Source organism: Anas platyrhynchos, chromosome 15 (genome assembly GCF_047663525.1).
Source record: "Anas platyrhynchos isolate ZD024472 breed Pekin duck chromosome 15, IASCAAS_PekinDuck_T2T, whole genome shotgun sequence".
Taxonomy (NCBI): Eukaryota; Metazoa; Chordata; class Aves; order Anseriformes; family Anatidae; genus Anas; species Anas platyrhynchos.
In genome coordinates, this window is record NC_092601.1 from 11,392,708 (window position 1) to 11,412,915 (window position 20,208).

General features: G+C 35.1%; 1 protein-coding gene across 3 annotated transcripts in view; it reads right to left on the reverse strand.

Annotated features, from left to right (window-relative positions):
* Positions 1–20,208, reverse strand: part of SMG1 (SMG1 nonsense mediated mRNA decay associated PI3K related kinase) — a 65,483-nt gene that overhangs the window by 16,864 nt on the left and 28,411 nt on the right. For all 3 annotated transcript variants that reach the window (XM_027468827.3, XM_027468829.3, XM_027468828.3), the window contains 28 exons: positions 19,437–19,706; positions 18,729–18,859; positions 17,921–18,082; positions 17,447–17,565; positions 16,642–16,729; positions 16,453–16,554; positions 15,873–16,013; positions 15,385–15,584; positions 14,915–15,111; positions 14,025–14,192; positions 13,052–13,206; positions 11,860–12,005; positions 11,039–11,240; positions 10,151–10,260; positions 9,658–9,805; positions 9,127–9,286; positions 8,297–8,417; positions 7,436–7,684; positions 6,852–7,136; positions 5,723–5,867; positions 5,317–5,455; positions 4,781–5,011; positions 4,505–4,682; positions 3,548–3,709; positions 3,036–3,253; positions 2,688–2,842; positions 1,473–1,695; positions 404–650 (listed from right to left, as the gene is read on the reverse strand). In XM_027468827.3, coding sequence (XP_027324628.1) covers positions 404–650; positions 1,473–1,695; positions 2,688–2,842; positions 3,036–3,253; positions 3,548–3,709; positions 4,505–4,682; positions 4,781–5,011; positions 5,317–5,455; positions 5,723–5,867; positions 6,852–7,136; positions 7,436–7,684; positions 8,297–8,417; positions 9,127–9,286; positions 9,658–9,805; positions 10,151–10,260; positions 11,039–11,240; positions 11,860–12,005; positions 13,052–13,206; positions 14,025–14,192; positions 14,915–15,111; positions 15,385–15,584; positions 15,873–16,013; positions 16,453–16,554; positions 16,642–16,729; positions 17,447–17,565; positions 17,921–18,082; positions 18,729–18,859; positions 19,437–19,706 — 4,852 coding nt within the window. The remainder of the gene's footprint in view (positions 1–403; positions 651–1,472; positions 1,696–2,687; positions 2,843–3,035; positions 3,254–3,547; positions 3,710–4,504; positions 4,683–4,780; positions 5,012–5,316; positions 5,456–5,722; positions 5,868–6,851; positions 7,137–7,435; positions 7,685–8,296; positions 8,418–9,126; positions 9,287–9,657; positions 9,806–10,150; positions 10,261–11,038; positions 11,241–11,859; positions 12,006–13,051; positions 13,207–14,024; positions 14,193–14,914; positions 15,112–15,384; positions 15,585–15,872; positions 16,014–16,452; positions 16,555–16,641; positions 16,730–17,446; positions 17,566–17,920; positions 18,083–18,728; positions 18,860–19,436; positions 19,707–20,208) is intronic.

Here is a 20,208-nt window from a genome sequence, read left to right on the forward strand (position 1 = left end):
GTCTGTGAACAGTACACACAATAACTAACACAGTGAACAGGTCTTTCCCTAATGGGGAAGGCAAGAAGTCTCAAGAATTCCCTTCTGGGTGCTACCTTAAGCTTCTGGAAAAGTGTGCCCAGATACTTTAATCAGTGTGCAGGCAGAACACACTGATGCTACCCTTGAAAAAAAGATCTGAAACAACCCTGACTTTCAACTTTGGAAGGCAAAAATCTTTAAATATATATATTTAAATATATAAATATATATGAGGTAGAACAAAAGGAAGAGTGAGTAGATGGACCAAACGTTTATTCAGTATTATGCAGGTAGATGTAACTACGTATCTTTCCAACTCCAATATAGTCTGTGTCGTTTGTAAAAAGAAACAGTAACTTCTATGAGAAAAACAATTTCTTACCTTTGAACAGGTAAGGATAGTTCTTCCCATCTGAACCCAGGAAAAGCAGCTTTTTAGGTTTGGTTTTGGTGGGCAAAATTGTGATGGTGCTGCCCACACTATGAATTGTGACTGTGTCTCTGGTTGATACTTCTCCAGGGAGTGCTATTTCAGTGTTCATCATGGCAGCCAACCAAGGACTGATTTCTTCAAGCCGTAAAATGTAACTAGCTCGTTTCTGTGCTCTTTGCTGCAAACTTAGCATAACCTATTACAAAGAAAGTTTTTGATTTAGGTTGAGGTTAACCTTAACAGCTAATATTAAAATGAAAAAAAAAAAAAGACATCTTATTTTCTCTTCCAGAAAGCATGGAGATTTTCTGAAATTGCTTTTCACCCTTGGCACCCTATTAATCCTTTTATAGCTTAGGATGAAGGTGACAAAATCTAAGCATCCTTTAAGCAGCAAGTGATAAACACCAAAGTCACAGTAAACCAAACTCCTCAAGAAGTTTGCTCCTGAATTTCAGTTGTGGACAAAGACAGCAACCTTCAGTAACATCCTGTTTACGTATCTGCATGCCTGCTTGTTCTGCAAAGCAGAAAGAACTACAAAAGAAGTCTGTTTGCAAAACAAGTTTTATCAGGCTTTTTTTTTTTAAAAAACACTGGGTTGGCTATGGATATCCATGTGGACAACACAAATACATATTTGTGGTAGTTTATTAGGGAACTGAAGAGAAAGAAGATCACATAATTGACCAAAAAACCTGAAGCCCACTGCCCTTTTTTCTGACAGGATCACAGACACCAGAAGATAGAGAATTTTAAAAAGTAAAATAATTACACTGGCGATAGATATGCAATAAGGCATACAGTCGAGGCATCAGTACCATTCATTATAGAGTTAGAAGTCACTGTGCTTCAGCGTGAAGCATACCTAAGGTGATTGCAGAGAAGACAAAATTTCAGGCAGCAGTTTTGAAATGCCAAGACAATAGCAATACAATACTACGGAGTGATACAAGCACATGCTGCAATAATAGTGTGGAGAGTCTCTACATTATAATCTTAGTCTTGTATATAATACCTCTTTAAATGGGAGCCAGCTGCTTCCAGGTTTAGCAGGATTCAAAGGATTCTTAAGTTTCTCTAGTGCATTTTCAATTGCTTCTCCGTAGTTATCCTGAAACCATTTCTCATGAGGAGTTTCCGCAGGAGCTGCAGTGATGCTCCGTACATGTTCCAAAGCAAATACAATGGGCTTCATTAGAGCTGTATGCTTTTCACGCATGATTGCTATCTTCTCCTCTCTATTAAAAAAATAAAAATCCTTTTAGCTCCATTGAAACAAATTACTTCAAAAGCAAAGCATTAAAATAGAGTGCAAATGAGACAGAATCACAGAATCATCTAGGTTGGAAGAGACCTCCAAGATCACCGAGTCACAAAAATTATCCCTCTACAATGAGGTCTTTAAGAATGACCATCTTAAAATGGAAAGCAGTATTTATTTCCACATGAAATGACTGCTACACGGAATCATATTTTGTTTTTCAAACTGAAATTTTTGAGGTTTTTTTTTTTAAACCACTGGAGACCTAAAGGAGAAGCCCAGGGAGTTTAAAGCATCCTAAGCAACTAATTATCATTATTAAAAAAGCTCTTAACTACTAATTCCCGAAGATGTACCCCACCCTAAAGAAGGGGAAGAGGATGACTGATTGCCCTGTTCTCCTATTCCATTTCAGACTTCACTGTAGAATTCAAGAGGTGTTTTTAAGCTTAGCCAAGTGTCCAGTGAATGGCTTTCTTCTTCCATTAATCCATTCACAGGAGAACCCAGATAACAGATAAAGACCTGCTCAACATTGAAAATCAAAAGGAAATTATGATGTTCTGTGTACTCCAACGATGTGCATTTACTGTAAACTCCAAACAGGTCTCACCCATCAACATGTTTGTCCTCATCTCAGCTGAGTTATAAGAAAAACTTTGGAAATGGGGAACTATAGGATCACAAACCACAACTCAATACGCATTGGGTTCTAACATTATTACTAATGAAATCCCAACACAGGTTCACAGGCAGACTCTGTTGTTGCTTCTTGTTTCATTGGAGTACTGGATGCACGCAGCTTCAAAATGTTTTTGAATAAGGTCAGTAGCTTACAAAGCAGCAGCTAGGACGGTAAAATTTAGGAGCAACACTTGATCAGTTTTTTGATAATATCCTTCACTAACAACAATTTTAGTTACTATTTTTACTTGAATTATGCAAAAAAAAAAAAAAAGAAAAACCTACTTCCTTAGAGTGTTGTTGTTTTGGACCCTCTTGACTTCATCTTCCAGTTGCTGAATCCTTCTGAGGACATACATGTGCTGCTGCAGTAAAACTCCCAACCAAAGTTCATCCCACAGAACCGTAACTCTGCGCAGCTCAGCCACTAGCATCTGAACCTGTATAAAATAAAAATCCAATTACTTTTAAGAAGTACTAGTATGACTTATCATTGTACATGAACAACTTGAGAAAGATGACAGCCAAAAAGCACCTAAGATGCACCAAGTTTTCAGCAGCCCTACACAAGTTACACGAAGTACGTATTTTGTGGTTCGAAGAACACAAGTAACATACATTTGGTTTATTTACCTGCAATACCATTGTTGGATTTGCAGCAGAGAGTTTCTCAACAATTTTGCTGTAACAGTCTTGCATCATTGCTTGATCTTCATTTAATCCAACTTTTGTGTCATCCTTACTGCTTTCTTGGGAAGCTGGGGGGCTCCCTCCATCACATTCACCACCCAACAGTTCTTCTCCTTGAATATTACCTAGCAAAGTAGGAATGGCAGAAGGAAGCTTGTTCCCTACATTTGGAAAAAAATGGAAATAAAGGATGTTAAAATATTACCTACATCAGGTGATACTTCATTTAGTATCAGAGCCCTGTGTTATATCATGTACTTGGCCAATAATTAACAATAAAATTGAGAACTTATTTGCCAAACTGGTAAATCAAAAATAAAAGGCTTCAGGAAGGTTACAAAATACCAAAGTTCTTAAGATAGAAAGTATCAAAGTCACTGAAAAAAAATAATCACTTTATCCAGTATATTCAATATGGCTAAAATATTTTTGAATTTTTGATTTTTCCTCCTTACCTGAGGCCTGGGATTCACTGCTAAGTGAAATAGTTCCCACTATTGCAGGATACAGTATGAGATGCGGAGAATCTTGAGCCACTCGACAGAGTAGGTTGCAAATACTCTGACGAACGTAAACTTCTGGGTGATTGAGGCGGGAGAAGAGCTGAGGAATAATACCTTCATAAACAAGAAAAAACATACCGAATCATTTCTGAACACTTCAGATGATACATTTAATTTTTGTTTTTTAAAAGCCTCTCATGCATTAAGAGAATGTAAATGTCTAGTTTCCCAAAAGCTTCTTTTGGCTTTAAATAATGGTCTTTCACAATGTAGGCAATTACTTGCTTTCTCCTTCAACTCAAACAAGCATGACATCAGATGAAACTTATAAATCCTTTAGTCAAACACTAGAAATTCAATTTCACACATTACATGTTTTATGATTTTTCAAAAAATAAGGGAGTCACACTAGTAGTTCCTGAAATTAACGTAACCGGATGTTTCAAATGAATGCCTGATTTTGCAATAGTTGACCTCCTCCTCTGCTGCCTTCTAAACTTTGACTCAATAACATTCTGTGGGAAAATTCCTGATCAATCTGAAACAGTAGTGCAGTGACAGACAACTACTGAGACATCTGGCTTTAGCCTCGTATGTTTTTCTGAACTGTAGTTGGGAAAAAAATACATTATTTTGAGTGGTAAAATAATGTAATACTTCACAAACTACATTTTCTTTCTCCTTTCAATGTCTCAAGACAGGTGGAGAATCAGTGCTGTTTACGTATTCTACAATCAGAATGCATGCCAGAAACTGGAAGAACACCATGAATAAAGTTATTTACTAGACAAATGCTTTCACTCCATGAAGTTTAAATCAAAATTTTATGAAAGTGCAATGAATAACTTCCTGCTTATATTTAGTGAAGGCATGCAAAAGTAATTTAACAGCTAAGTAACATATACCTACCTCTCCAAGGAGCCGTAGGTGTAGTTTCTAGCCCATGCTCTAGATACTGTCTAAGTTCCCCAGCATGTTTTACAAGCAGCCGCAATAGTCTTAAGGTTGCCATCACGATAACATCATCAGTGCTTTGTTCAGAAGTATTTCTTAGATGCAGCCTAGGATCATCTTCATCAAGTGGAACCTTGAATGAAAGAAATACTTCTGTAAGCTAAGTATATAGTTCACATAATCATTTAGAGATGTTTGCAACTGAACTTTGCTAATCAGCACGACACTAACCTGACCAGCATTGAGTTTGAGGAAAGTAAAATATGCACTGCAGGAGAGTTTATAGAGACTGAAGATTCTGTCTACAACTTTCCTCCACACTTTAATTAACCCTTCTGTTGCATTTTCATCAAGATCTGAAAGCCAGGGACAACTTGTTAACAACAGACGCCATATAACATCCACCATATCATCTTCTTCATTGTCTTCATTTTCAGTGATTTGTAGAGTCATATCTTCATCCTAAATGCAAATAAAGAGAGAACAGATTTTTGACTAAGTCTCCCAACCTTTTATATAAGCACATATTAGTTGCAAATCCATTTTTTTGTTTGGGCAACGCACCCAATTGTATTACATCACTGTCCTACCACAGTCCTTAGAACAGATGAGTTACCACTTAGTTAACAGCTGTTTTCTTAGAAAACTTGTGCATTTATCTGAATTTTAACTACAAAGCAGTTACAAGTGTTAATACGAATGACAACTAGAGGAAAAATAAGTTTCACAGCAAAGGTGAACGTTTAAGCAACCAAATTTACACTCACTTGAATCCCAGCTGGACGACACACTGCCTGACCGAGAATCCCATAGATTTTCTCTCTATCTTCCTCTGTAATGTTGTCTGGAAGCAAGCTCTGAACCTCAGATTTTTCCCGGGGCAGCAGACGAACACCTTCTCCCTGACTGTAACATGTAACAAGTTATTGATTCCCAGTATATTCATATTTGCAGAGCCCATGAACATTGAATGTAAATAACTTCTTTAAGAATAAATCCTCATCCTAGAGCTCAGAAATAAATTTTTTAGAAAGGGCATGAGAATATTAATAGTTCCCTGCTCATGTGTGTCTTCTGACCGCAGAGAACTGTAATAATAAATACAATGCTAGGTTTTGTCTTAAAAAGGAGAATCTGTTATGCTGTATATATTTAATGTTAGAATGAATTTACCTGGCATTATCAACTACTTTACGGCCCCATCTATAAGCCCAGCTAGCCAGGGCTGCCCAAGACTTGGCCACTTCAGGTGCCTGTACTGAAGACAAGTGATACAGCTGTCCCAAGATAAAATCAGGTTCTCCAACTCCAATATTTACTGTAACAAAACAAACAGAATAACATATTTTATGACGTAAAACATAATTCTAGTTTCCTCAACTTACAAAATAATATTGAAGTATTGTAAGTACACAATTCTTTTTGGCTACACCAGTTCCCAAAGAGTCAAAATTTCCAAAACACAATTATTTTTCAGTTCTGACATTGGCTACAAAACACCAGTTTTCCATTTGCTAACAACCACTGCCTGTGCTCTACAACTGTTTTCTCTTTCACAGAAAGCAATAGATTCATGACATCTAAGTGCAGAAAGCAGACTTCTATGAAGTACCTAAGGCAGCGTGTATATTTACTTGCATATTTAATTTTCTTCTTCATCAAATCAAAAAACACCAACTACTTGATAATCTAATAACGGTTCTACAAATTCTGACCCTGGAAAAAGAGGTACTGAATTATAGGTTAAATCCACTTTTAAACAAAGAGAGTTATCTTGACATTTGAAGAAAAGTCTGGCAAAAATTGGGAATTAGAGCGCACTTGATGCAACAAGAAAAATGTTCAGATTAAGCATAGATTAAAGATCACGAGAAAACCTAAGGTAAATACTTCTCACATTTATCAGGGTTTTCAAAATGTAGGTGTTTCAATGCTTAACCTAAAAGATCTACTCTCATTCAAACTTTAACAAATGTAGAATCTGAAAGGAGCCAATCATAAAAATATTTTATATCCTTCTTCTATAAAGAAATTCCAGTTTCTTGTTCAGGCACAGAATGACAAAAATACCAGAAGATATCATCTCATATTTTCTTCTTGTTACAAGTAAGTATTGTTTATTTTTATTTTTTAAGTTGTGGATACTTGCCTATAGACAGAGGCACACTGTTCGTACGCATATTAGTAAAATAAGTACATAAGTGATGGATTGCTCACGTTATCAATATAACTGGTGTTATCCCTTACTGGAACCATCAGTAACTATTTATCAAAAAACAAGGAATTAGGAGAACACTTCTACCTGTAGATTCACTTTCAATCCTGGGATATTCTTCTTCTAGTGTATTAACAGCTGGGAGATCAATCAAAGTATATATGTTTTTAGACAACGTAGACAGACCAGTGTGATTCTGCTGCTGTCGAGCTCGATATACTTGTTTCAGCTGTCCTGAGATTTCTTTCCATTCAGCTTGAATCCATTTAGCCAGTGTAAGAATAGATTTAGCAACTGCATATTCAGCCTTGGCAGATTTGCAAAATGATATGGCACAAGAACTCAGCATTTCCATGGCATGTGTTGACTGACCTGCACATCATGAAAAGTGTATTTTCAGTAGTGTTTAACTTAACTCCAAACAAGTCTGAAATTCAGCATATTTGGATACAGATTGTAACAACATAGTTTACAGTGAAAGTCTCTTTTAAAGTCAAAAACAGAAAGTAAGAAAGGATCGTTTGAAGACACTTTAAGATTGAGACAACAGATATAGGATGAAAGCAATTCCTAATGATACTGTCCTATTATGATTTACTCAAGGTCAGGGAAATTAGCCTGGTTATGAGGACAAGAAGATCAAGGATCTACAACAATTAGCAAAAACTCACCTGCTGTGTATAACAATTTTGTTTTCTCAATATCAAGTTCAGGACCCCATTTTTCATCTATCTGACCTGGTGCAGACAATTTTTTAAAGTGCTGGACTAAGTCTTGTGCAGTGGTGGTTTTTCCTAGCTGAACTTCACTGCATTGAGCAAGCAATCTTGTAGCTAGGGCAATATTTCCTCGCTTCCGTGCAAATTTTGCTGCTGTTAAGCCCAGCTCCATTAGATGACTCTTAATTGGGACTGTTGGTTCTGAAGAAGAAAGCAAGACATTCTAAACAAAATTATTAAACAAACAATAGTTGTACCTGCGGCATAGTTTGTCCAATATGGCCAGCAGTTAAAAAACTTGCTCAACCCTTATTTCCTAAAAATTCTTTAAGAAATTTCAATTATTTCATTTTTATCTAGAATATTTATCTCCTCTGAAACAAATAAAAACATATCCACAGACTGTCTGCTAGACAGAACTTTTGACTACAAACAGTCTTTTCAATTAAGAAATGTATCTGATCAACATTTTACTTCTATTACCTTTTAACAAACTGCATTTTTAAATCACTTTCACAACCATTTTTAAAATCTCATTGATAATATTGAGGCATTCAAAAGTGAAGCAATTAAAGCATGAAGAGATGAGCAAGCAAAGCTTGATTAGAAGAACAAATGCAGAACTTTTTTTAAGACAGTGTCTGCATTACACTAGTAATTGAAATCCCTGGATATAATGCAAGACTCTTACAAACCTTGAATTTAAAAAGAAATCTAAATAATACAAAAGGATGCAGATGCAGCTTTTAACAGAAGTTTTAAGTTCAAATTCTGCATTTACCTTTTGTAACACTAAAATAAGAGCTTAAATACCTTTAAGTTTTTCCATCAATTGATTCTGGTACACTGTGTACCTCAGTGCATGCATCCATGGTCTTACGTCATGCTGTTTGCACGACCTCAAAGCGTCATTGAAGAGAGGTATAAGACAATCCTGAAAGAAGCATAAAGGTTGTATAGTTGTCACAAGAAATATTTATTAAGATGCATTTTAATTTGTTAAAACCAAAGGCCATTTTAGTTCAAAGTAAACTTTATTATCTCTATCTGTAGCCAAATTGTATTATTAACAAGTAAAAAAAAATGAAGTAACTTTTTAATATTTGAAGGTTACTTTTATTTTGTTTTTAAAGCTTTGTTAGCTGTTTTTTAAAGAGGTTGATGTATTTATTCTAAATACAACGTAACATTCTTACCACATAGCTGTGATTTACTGTAAACACAACTGAAAGAAATGACATAGCTATAGAAATAAGTCCAACTCAAGCTGAAATTAAAAAAAAGTCCAAGGATTTCAGAAAACTAAATGAGACCTTTTTACAGTGTGATTGACAAGGGTCAAAGGAACGGGTCCCAAGTTAAGCTGAGGAGGTTTAGATTGGATATTAGGAAGAACTTCATGGAGAGGGTAGCCAAGCATCAGAACAGGTGCCCATGGAAGTGGAAGAGTCCCCATCCCTGGAGATATTTAAGAGACATGTGGACATGGCACAAAGGGACATAGTTTAATGCTGGGACTTGTTAATCTTGAAGGTCTTTTCCAACCTCAACAACTGATTCTACATTCCATATTCAAAACTTCATTACGTGACAATTCAATAAAAAATATTACTCAAATTTAGATTTTAAACGCATAGGCATACCTCTGATGTCAGCCTGTTGGATACAGTGTTTTCTAAAGCAGAAGAACAGTACAACTGAAGAGTGCTCAACACCGGTAAAGACTGAGACACAGTGAGTGTGGAAAGTCTTAAAGGTCCAATAGCTATTCGTGATGTTTGCTTTAAGTACTTTATAACATTTCTGAAATAAAAGTTATTGGAGCAGTTACTTTCATTAAACTATTTAAGAGAAAATAATTATACCAAAAATATTGAACACAAAAGCAAATTCAACATCTTAATTTGAATGATGAGGAAATCTTGCAAAATCATGCACAAGTTACAATATGATACTGTTTAACTGACAAGAAGCAGAACTCAAAGAGCTAACAATCTCCAAGTTAAAGATCAATTTATGTCCCTCAGCCTAAGCTAGAAACAAACAATACCATAGATGCTGAAGTACAAAACAGTGTATGTTTTTCCACAAAGTTATGTTTAACAAACCAGAACAGCTTTTTACAGTAAAGATACTGTAAAGATACATTCATAGCACAGCACATTTTAACCTACTCAGATATTGACTGCCACTTTTGCTCCTGTTCTATGTGGTTTACAGCTGTTGCCAGACACACTGAACTTCTCAAAAGTTGTACTTCGACTGCTTTTTGAAGTTCTCTTGGGTCAGGACTTAGCATATTAGGAAGAAGCTTCTTCATGTCTACAAAGAGATTAAAAAATTGGAAACAACCAGAACTGCCAAATGTTGCAGTTTAAAAATGCATTTTTGAAAGCAGGGAACTTTGGAAATAAACCATTTTTGTGTGTATATATTCATATTCATAGACAACATGTTACTTAAAACACATTAACTCCAGAAAACACAGATCTAAAAAAACACAACCTTGTGACAACATTTAGAATTACCATGGCCAATCATTCTGAAGCTTGATTCATAAAGGTTACAAGTCAGTCCACTGAACAGAGCAAACTGCATTCAAAAGTTTCAGTTTGTCATTTATACATACACACATGAAAAAAATATTTCTTATTTGAAGTAATATACCTATTTTTTCTTTGGATCCTCCTGCAAGTAGGTTGATATTTTCTCCTGGCAATAATTCTAGTTGTTCAGTGCATTCAGCAAGTTCTCCAGACTCAAAGCTGCTCAGAGATCTGCAATTCAATGTTTATAGGTTTATTTTCACAGTTTTTTTCATTCCAGAATCTTAATAACTTATATTCAAATTAGCAAAAAATAAAGATTCAAATGAAAACCCTGAAGTTTTAACAGAGCACAAGTTACCAATTCTAAGCAAAAATCCTGGTTTTGCAAAACGAAAGGCAATACTACTGCACCAAATGGTTAGATTTTCTCTCTGAACGGAAGAATATCCTCTCCAGCTCGGCAGCTTTTTGTGTTATCACACTATATATACTACTCCTCAGGAAAGAAAGGAAAGTCTAACCATGCAAGACTTTTAAAGACAGTAACTTTTTCTTCTTTATGCATAGAAAAATTTTTGGATAGAATGTCATGATTTTAACTCTTGAGTTTACATTAAGCTGAATTTGCAGAAACATTGCAATATTGTACATATTTTACACTAAATTGTAAGTATTATCTTTCAAAAACTGTACCGTGATGTGTATTTTTAAAAGTTAAGTTGTATGAATGGATTCATTTTCTGCCAGTAGAAGTAGATTACGTTTGCTAACTTTTACCTCCAATCGAGATGTTTTTCTTGAACAATAAAAAAACCTCAATAGTCAGAAAGCCACAGCAACTATTCATAATATTAACAAGCCATACAGATAAGCATATTTTTCCCTCCTAAGGATATAATATTTTTGTATCATAACTCTACTTGAATGACATCACTTCTAAAAGCCACAAAAACTTAAGGATTTCAGTAATCTAAGATACAGTTGAATAAATTGATTACATTCTTACTTTATGTAGTTAAAATCTGCTTTCAGATTTATTGAGGTATTATTAGTGCTTTTCTTCATTTCATGGACCATATTTTGCCATTCCTGAACAGCAGACCAATCAGCAATGGAAATGTAACATTCACATGCTTTGTTACCCAAGTAATTTATAACTTCAGGTGAAGAGTCACTTGGCTTAGTCAGAACAGTTTTTCGACTTTCTCCTGTGGAAAAATATAAATATATATTCGAGAGTACATATGCAATTTCCAAATCTTTTCTCAAGAAATACGTTTTTATTTAATGTTATGTAACGGTTAAATATAAGAGAAGCAAGATTTTTTTTGTGTTTGCTTTTTTAAACAGATAGAAAATTTTCAAAGGAGGTTTTGGAAAACTTTAGTCCGTATCTCCAAAAGAGTTTCAAAACAAGAAAACAGAAGAACTAAATTAGGAACAAAGAACATCTCTTCTCAAAGATGAAACAGAATACTGAAGCAAAGTCTCGGTTTGAAAAGCCCTTAATAAACATCACAACTACAAGATTATGTCGTAAACACTAAGGCTTAAGCTATGATGATCTAAATAATTTGGAATTAAGCTATAAAAATCTAAAATATTTTACGTATTACTTTCAATTTCATTCAGCTAGATATCTTTATCGCAAAGCCTCATGTATAGATAACATTGGTTTCAATGGAATTAAGCAGTTAACTTCAACTGCAGACAGAAACAGCTCTTTAGATTTAAGAATTCAATGCTGTAATTGCTATGTCTGTATTGATGAATGCTCTACTTCTACTTTTATACACATACTTTTCAAAAGAAACTAATAATACTCACCATTTAAGGAATGCTTTGGGCTGGCATTGTTGACACTATTTGAATTGGCCAACTTGAGAACAGTTTTGTCAAAGCCTGTTATGCAGCAATCCACTCCTGTCATGGCACACAGGTGCTCCTGGTATTCCACAGTTGCTTTTTCAAACCTTAAGTGATTTAATATTTTAGTTAGCATTTTACAGGATCATTTTTCTTCTCTGGTAAACTGGGTATATTTTAAGCAGTTCTTTACCCAAAATAATGTGTCACCCTCAGCAAAAGAGAGGTTGATTAACAGAATGCAAGTTGGTATGTTGAATTTCCAGGTTTTAAAAGAGAGGATAAAGGCTTTTCCATTCAGATTTAATGCCAACTTCAAACTAAGCACAGACTGAAGGAGATGCACACGTTAAATTTGAATATTACACCTTTTACCCAAACGTGAGTTAAATATTATTTAATAGACGATAGTAAAATTGGGTCTAGGACAACAACTCATCTTAAATTTGACATTTTTGAGCAACTCCTCATGCACTATTACAAACCTGCACATTATTTAAGAAAATTTACAAAGATTTTAAGAAAGCTTACACAGATAGGAAAAATACTTAATACTAAAACCTCAGGTGTGTTTGTTAGCAGGTAGCAGCTAAATAATTGTGTCCTTTTTTCATTTCACACAAGAGACAGTATACATTGCTTTAAAGAGATAATATCACAATTTAGGCATGCACTGTCTTGAACACTGACCCACCTATTTGAATCAGCAGCCAAAGATTCTACTTTAACAGATGTAGAAGCCACTTTTTCAAAACAGACCTAAAATTGTAAAGCATCTCCCTCTCAGCAAACTGTGTCAAATGATCAGATCTTGCCAGGCACCAGAAAGTTCAACAAGCAATATATACATTAATATTTTGCAATGGAAGAAAAGGAAAATAGTATTGCTATTGTCATGTAACTGAAACCAGGACATCTATGTACAAGAAACTAAGAAAAAAGAAATTATGGGAATTATCAGGACTTGAGTATAAAGGATGTTCACAGATTATCTAAAAAACAATGCCTTAGGCATCTTTGAAAAACACTGACTTTAACATGGAAACTGTATCAACAACATTGATTCATGCCACAACTTAAGATTCAGAAGTATGATTAAGCATAAGAAATAGTCCAAATTTGTAACATCCAGTTATCTGGAAGAAAAACTTACCGCCCTTCTGCTTGTTGAGCTACGGAATTGATCCAGGCAAGACTCTTCCCAACTACAGCAGAAGACCAGACAGCTATACCCTGAATAGCTTCAGGACAGTGAAGCTCACATAATGCTTCTACCAGCATCATAATGGTCACTTCCAATTCATTTCCCTAAAACAAATACAAAAAAACTTTAACAAATCTTATATGGAATAAGAGTTATATGCGTAGTTAAATGCTTAGAAATGGCAGGGCAGTACTTCACTTCACTATAGAGGCATATAATGAAGTGTTCTGTGTATCCGTCCATTACACTGTTTTTGGAAAAGCACAGATACTCAGGGAAGAGTTTGTGCTATGAATTCCCAGCCTGAATGTCAATAGTTAGCAAACACTGTACGGTGGGCTTACTGTTATATAAAAACAAATACAAGAATTCACAAAGCAGCAGGAAGGTAGTTAACAGCAAGCCTTGTTAAAGTATTTAAGCAGATCAAGTCACGTATTGTAGGAACTATTCAACTTTTTAAAAACACGTAACCACTTTATTCCCTCATCCCACCCCTGCACTTATCTGCTGCTTACTTCATATAGGAAACATTCCCTCATGATACATCCCCCTCCTGCTCAGAGGAGAGAGTCAAAGACATTACCACAAGACTCCTCACATTAATACAGCAAGAGCATCAAGCAGAACTTCCTGCTTAAACAGGAACCACTCAATTCACATTCAATGAACTATACCATTCATTTATGTGAAGTATTTGACCAAATGTACACAGTACACCCTAATCTCTAACCCACATTATCACCTAAATGCAGAAATCTGTCAGAACAGAAGCATGAGTTTAAATAAAATGTTGCTTTCGAGTAAATACTGAACCAGATGTTTTGTAAGAGATTCTTAATAACTGATTACCTCAGCTTAGTTTTTATAATATAGTGGGAGTATTTTCACGACAGTCTACAAAATTTGAAAAAGATAGTACCTGAGATAGACTGTTATTAGTTTTCATTTCTGTGAGTAAATCAAAACCATGTCTGACTGTCACAGCAGGCTGGCCAGCCAGCAATCCAACTCTCATGATGGAAAGTCTAATCCGCGTCAGCCAATCTTGGCATGTCTGGCGATTAGTATAAAAGAATGTCCTGATAACCTTTTAAAACAGGAAAAAGTAACATTTTCACAATACTGTTCATGTGTATGAATCAAAATAATTACATTAAGTACTTAATATTTATCAACACCAAAGTCATAACAGGTTTTGCTGCTGCAATTGAATTTTCAGCTGAGGGGTGAAGAAACAGATTAAGTTCTGCATTTTCAATTTTTTGATACAGGCATTCTTAATCTTGCACGGCTTGCAACTGGCCAGGCATATCAGCAAGCTAAAAATCTTGAAGTGAACTAACTATAAATTATATTTTACTGTCACACTGAAGTCTGGTAATTAACTGATTTCAACAGCGAAGAACATTTTACAGCTGATACTATGCAAAAAATGTATGCTGTTTATAAATACTTCAAATGACAATCTGGTCTCAAATAGTTGTTTCTTTATACTGCTGATAACCTACAAGTTAGAGGTACTACAGAATTGCTTACTATTGTACCTCTATGCAAGTTTATGCACTAGAAATAACTCCTGTTTTCACATGCTTTCTCAGAATAAAATTACAAAGCCAGACACATTAAGAGTCTCCAACTTGCATTAGAAGATATTCTTCTCCTTTAATTAGAGTATGAGATTAAATGCTAGCAAACAAAGCTTAACTGCAGCATCCAAAAAGTTCCACAGTTAAGACCTGGACAGCCCTGAAAACGTTGTTCATTCAGTAGACTGTTTCAAATAACATCAGCACTGTAAGACAGACAAACCTTGGGTGGAGAAGTGAGAGCGTTGGCACATCCTTCATATGCATTGTACATCAATTTTTCCAAGTTTTCCAGATATTGTAAAAGGAGAACAAGCCGAAGCTGGTTGCTGCTGTGTCCTTCATCATTGTCCGCTGTAGTCCACTGGCTAACATCTTGATCTGGGTTTAACGTATGGGCTGCAAGGCTCCTAATAATACCTATGTATTTTTACCAAGACATGGAAAAAATTACCAAATATACTTTAGAATTGTTATCTTGTGACACGCTTAGAGTAAAACCTCTCAAAAATTAATAGTACTTATGCAACTGCTATTCTGGCATTGCATCTCTTGATACATCAGACAAATACATGCTAAAAATCTATAATCACTGAAAAATAAAACCACTGTCTTGGACATGAAATTCTTTAGCTGCAAAATCTCTTACATAGAAGGAAATTCCATGAGAATAAGCTATATTCTTTACATTACCTTCAATTGTTTGAAATGTATCTTGGGCTCTACCCAGAGGAGTTCGTAACTTTGAAAGAACAGTAAACTGAGCTGCCTCCCAGACAGCCCATTGCCAAAGAACAGCATCAGTCTTCAACAGATTACGAGGGATGGTTGGTTGATCTCGCTTATCTAGCCTTTGACAGCTGTAGAACAGCCTTTCTAACCAATTATCTTTCCTGAAAAAAAAAAAAAAAATCAGAAGTCCATATAGTAACAAGATTGTAATGTACACAGATCACCTATCTAATGCTGTCAAAATCTCTCAAGATTGTTTTCAGCAGCCATGTACATAATGCAAATATTTACAAAGTTGCGTATTGAGGGTATTTATAAATACTTAAAGAGAAAAAAAACTGAAAGTAAAGCAATGTAACTTGTAAAATAGTTATAAAATTTAAACTAGTTTGGAATTCTTCATTATCAATTCAACATCAATGAATTTCAGTTTTAAAAGAAGTTCTTACCCAGTTCGATGAGAGCTTCCATACAAAATAAAACTAATGACATCAGAGAAATCCTGTGGATGGAATGTGTTACTTGGAGCTTTGCTCATGTGACTTCTTATAGCCAAAGAAATTTCTTGTATTTCTGTGTGGGTACGGTTACTGCAGGAAAAGGGGGAAAAACAAGTCATGTTATTGAATAAATCTGAAACAAAGTTATGCAAAAGAAGATATACATCTGCATATATAATGACTGGAAATAAATATACTCTTTGGTGATAAGACTCAGTGCTTTTAAGAGTTCAGGTCTTTGAGACAGACTGCAGGGCATAGTATTGCTGAAGTTCTGAATAACATAGACCTTAGAACTATTCATATTTGCTGCAAGAAGTACTGCACAGTTTATCAAGTTTGTTAACTACTTTGTGTAATACCTACTGTTCTTAAATCTGCAACACAGTAGAAGAGACATTAAGACATCTTGTTATGCATTTTGATTTTAAATTTGGAAAATATGGTAACATTCACCTGGCATTTTTCAGGTAACTTTCAGGAAGAAACCAAACTATTATCTATATTGAAGTTAATCTGAACAACTTACCTCAACACCACATCTAAAGGAATTGACTTCAGAAGTTTTCCAAAAGCTTGCCTTACACGAGCACCACTATGTACTAGTTGAACACGACACACGTCAACACATCTGCATCACCAAAAGGGGGGGAAAAAAGGTCATAACATTTCCATTAACAGCATAATTCAAATCACATACATAGTTCTGTGCCATTACCTTTGTAAAAGGTCATCTGGTAGGGACGAAGACAGGGCATGGAGGCTACTACATGCTTGAAGACAAATATTCACATCTTCCAAAAGTGCTGAATTAAGGAATTAAAAGGAAAATGTCACTTGGCTTGAATTAGATAATTTACACATTACTCTGGTAGTAGAGGAGCACCTAGACATTTTTACAGCACAGCTAGTATAGACACAGGGTTTATGTTTTATTTTTATTTTGATTTAGTTGACTGGTTTTACTGTACCAGGTAAATACTTAGTAAGAGAAAGTCACTTGTCTTATACATTACTTATGTGGCCTATTCTGACCAATGACAAGATTAATTTCCTTATGGCCTCCATACACTGGCATTATGCATAGTGTATTTTCAGTGAGAAGAAACTAAGATCAAGTTAGTTAACTGCTAGCCTTGGGAAGTTATTGCTCTTGCTACTACTATAGGAACAAATGCTTTTGGTAGAAGCTATTTCCAGGATATTTTGAGATCCAGAACAATATAACAAGTTATGGAAATGTTCCACTGTTTTTGATTGAGTAACACAAAATCTTACTTGCAGGATTTGGCACATCACTGATGGTTTTGGAGATTAACATCACAATCACAAAGTACTATTTTAAGAAAATAATTGTTTGCCTAAATAATAGGTAGGGATGTGTTTAAGAGAAAGGACAGGAGAGTAAGTCCTTGTGCCACACAAACCAGAGGTACCCCTAAAATTAATCATATAATCACAGTCACTTATGTATGGAATCATGCCACATAAAAGACAGTTAATAAATAGAAGTTCTATCTTACTGTTTGCTAAAAGTCCTTTACAAAACTTATGGAAAGATGGGAGAGAGAATAAAGGTGCATATGTCTCTGATTTTTTCATCAGAACAGCCACTTCCAAAGCCCATGTCATTAGTAGTTTCCTACAAAAAAGGAAAAATATTAGTCGCTCTATGCAGTTACAGAAAGCTATCTTTCAGTATACCTTAAATTACACTTCAGGTTACAGATCAGCATCCTTTCAGTAAAGTTTGACGGCTCTGCTTTTAATGTATAGATCTTATAGTAGTTTCCATTTTCATAGTTTTTGTAAATAGAAGTGAGCACCTATTTCTGCTCCCTCCTCCCCTCCCAGATATTATTTATGTTTCATAAGAAATACATACTTCATTGGTTAAAGTTACCCTAAGCTTTACAGACAAAAATAAGACCTATTTTCTGAGTTAAGATATTCTATTGATAAAAACACCTCCTGATTAATAAGAGAATGATAGTTACCTGGTATCTTGAGTAAGGTTGTCCTTCTTAAGCAGTAGCCCCAAAAGGTTTAGTATGATTGAGAAATGTTTTTTTGTTGCTGTGGTTACAGTACTTATAACTGCTCCATCAAACAGAGAGGGAGAGGAAGAACTGAGGCTACTGGATATGAAATGGTCATGCCTGGATGGCAAAGAAAAAAAATATAAAAAACAAAAGTAATACTTCCTCCAAATGTATAAGAGAAAAAGAAAGTTGTAAAAGTTACATATACACACAGCATTATAACAACATTATGTCAAAACTCAGGTATTTTGATGCTTGGACTAAAAGAACAAAGCTGTAGTTTTACATCAGTCCATGCAGTCCAATAACCTGGTTTCAATGGTGGCTGATGTCAAACGCAGAATGAAAAGTCACCCAAAATGAAATATGTACAAAATAACTTTAGAACTAGTGTAATTCCTTTAGTTTTGACAACATTAACAAGGTCCAAAGTGTGCTTAAATCTGTTGTTTGCTTTTCATTGCCCCTCCTAGTAAGCAAAATAGTAACCAATCTTTTGTTATTCACTTTCAAAGTTCTCCCTCAGTTATCTCTATTCAAACCCAAGACTCTTAATCCCCACTTTGAATAAAATGATAAATTTTAAGGCAGGATACACTTTCTTAGCATTTATCTACAAGTTATGAAAGTAAAAACTGATTAGGCTAGTTTGGGCAAAACCTTAATGGCAATAGTCTCAAATTTATCCCTCCAACAATATATTCAATTCAAGTAAGTCCATTCTAGTCCTCTTAAAATACTGATGAATTATTAGTCTTCATACCTGGAACAATGCGAATATAATGTATACAGTACTGCATACTGGACAGCAGGAAAATGAACTGCTATGTCACCATGAACAATCATCAGATTTTTACTCAGTAGTGCAAACACAGTTGGTGAAAGGGCCCACATCTGTAAGAAAAATTGCAACATAAGCACAGAAACATAATAATTAGGATCTATTTTGAACTGTAGCTTCCATACTGTTAATTTTTAATTAATTTAATTAATTTAATGTATTCTGTGACAGTAACTCCATTAATTTCATAATCTTCTCAGTTTAAAAAAGGGGAAAGAAAGTAATTATAATCTGTTAAAAGCACATTGTTTTTATTTGGAATAAACTGTAACAAATATTTTCACGTGGCTGATATACTACCAGCAGACACACTGAAGATGATTTTATTTGTCTCGCTTTTCACAAAGTAGAATTACTCTGACAATATTGTAATCAATCTAAGAATAACCCTGGTAAGACACACTTCCCTAGAACCTACTTTTCATTATGCACAAACTAGATATAAAAACCACCTGTTCCATTTCCTCTAGATTTTAATTCTGGACATCTTTTACTATAACCTATTAGGGAACAAATACGATCATTTTAATTATATGTAAGTACTACTAGTGAAATGTATTATGATGTATTTTAAGTTAAAGTGAATTTGTGCAAGAAGTATTAAAAATAATCTGTACAGTTTTTACTCACCCCAATTAATGAATTTTTAGCATTTCCAATGGTACTTAGGGCACTGAGGTCAAATATAACAACAAACTTTGCATTATCCACACTGAATACATGCTTCTTGAAAGACTCATGCTGGATTTCAGAACAGGCCTCGGGAAGATGTAAACTATAGAGAAGACTATTTAGGGCACAGGTCATTTCTCCTAGAATCAACCTGTAAGCAGTCTCCAAAACAGGAATGTTCTTCAGGCTCAGAACTGCTTGATATACAGCATGGGCTGCTGCAACAACCTTGGGAGTATGAAATAAAGAAACAACTGATTAGTCCGAAATTATGTCCTGGTTTCAGCTAGAATAGAGTTAATTTTCCTCGTAGGAGCTGGTATGGTGCTGTGTTTTGGGTTTAGGATGAGAATAGTGTTGATAACATGCTGATGCTTTAATTGTTGCACAGCAGTGCATGCACTGAGTCAAGGACTTTTCAGCTTCTCATACCACCCTGCCAGCAAAGAGGCTAGAGGTGCATAAGGAGTTGGAAGGGCACAGAACCAGGACAGCTGACCCGAACTGGCTAAGGGGATACTTCATACCATGCAATGTCGTGCTGAGCAATTGTATGGGGTGGCTGGCCAGTGGGGGGAGTGGGGACTGCTGCTTGGGAAAGGGCTGGGCATCAGTCAGCAGGCAGTGAGCAATTGGAATGTGCATCACCTGCTTTGTACATATTATTATTACTATTATTATAATTATTGTTTCTCTTCCTTTTCTGTCCTATTAAACTCTTTATCTCAAC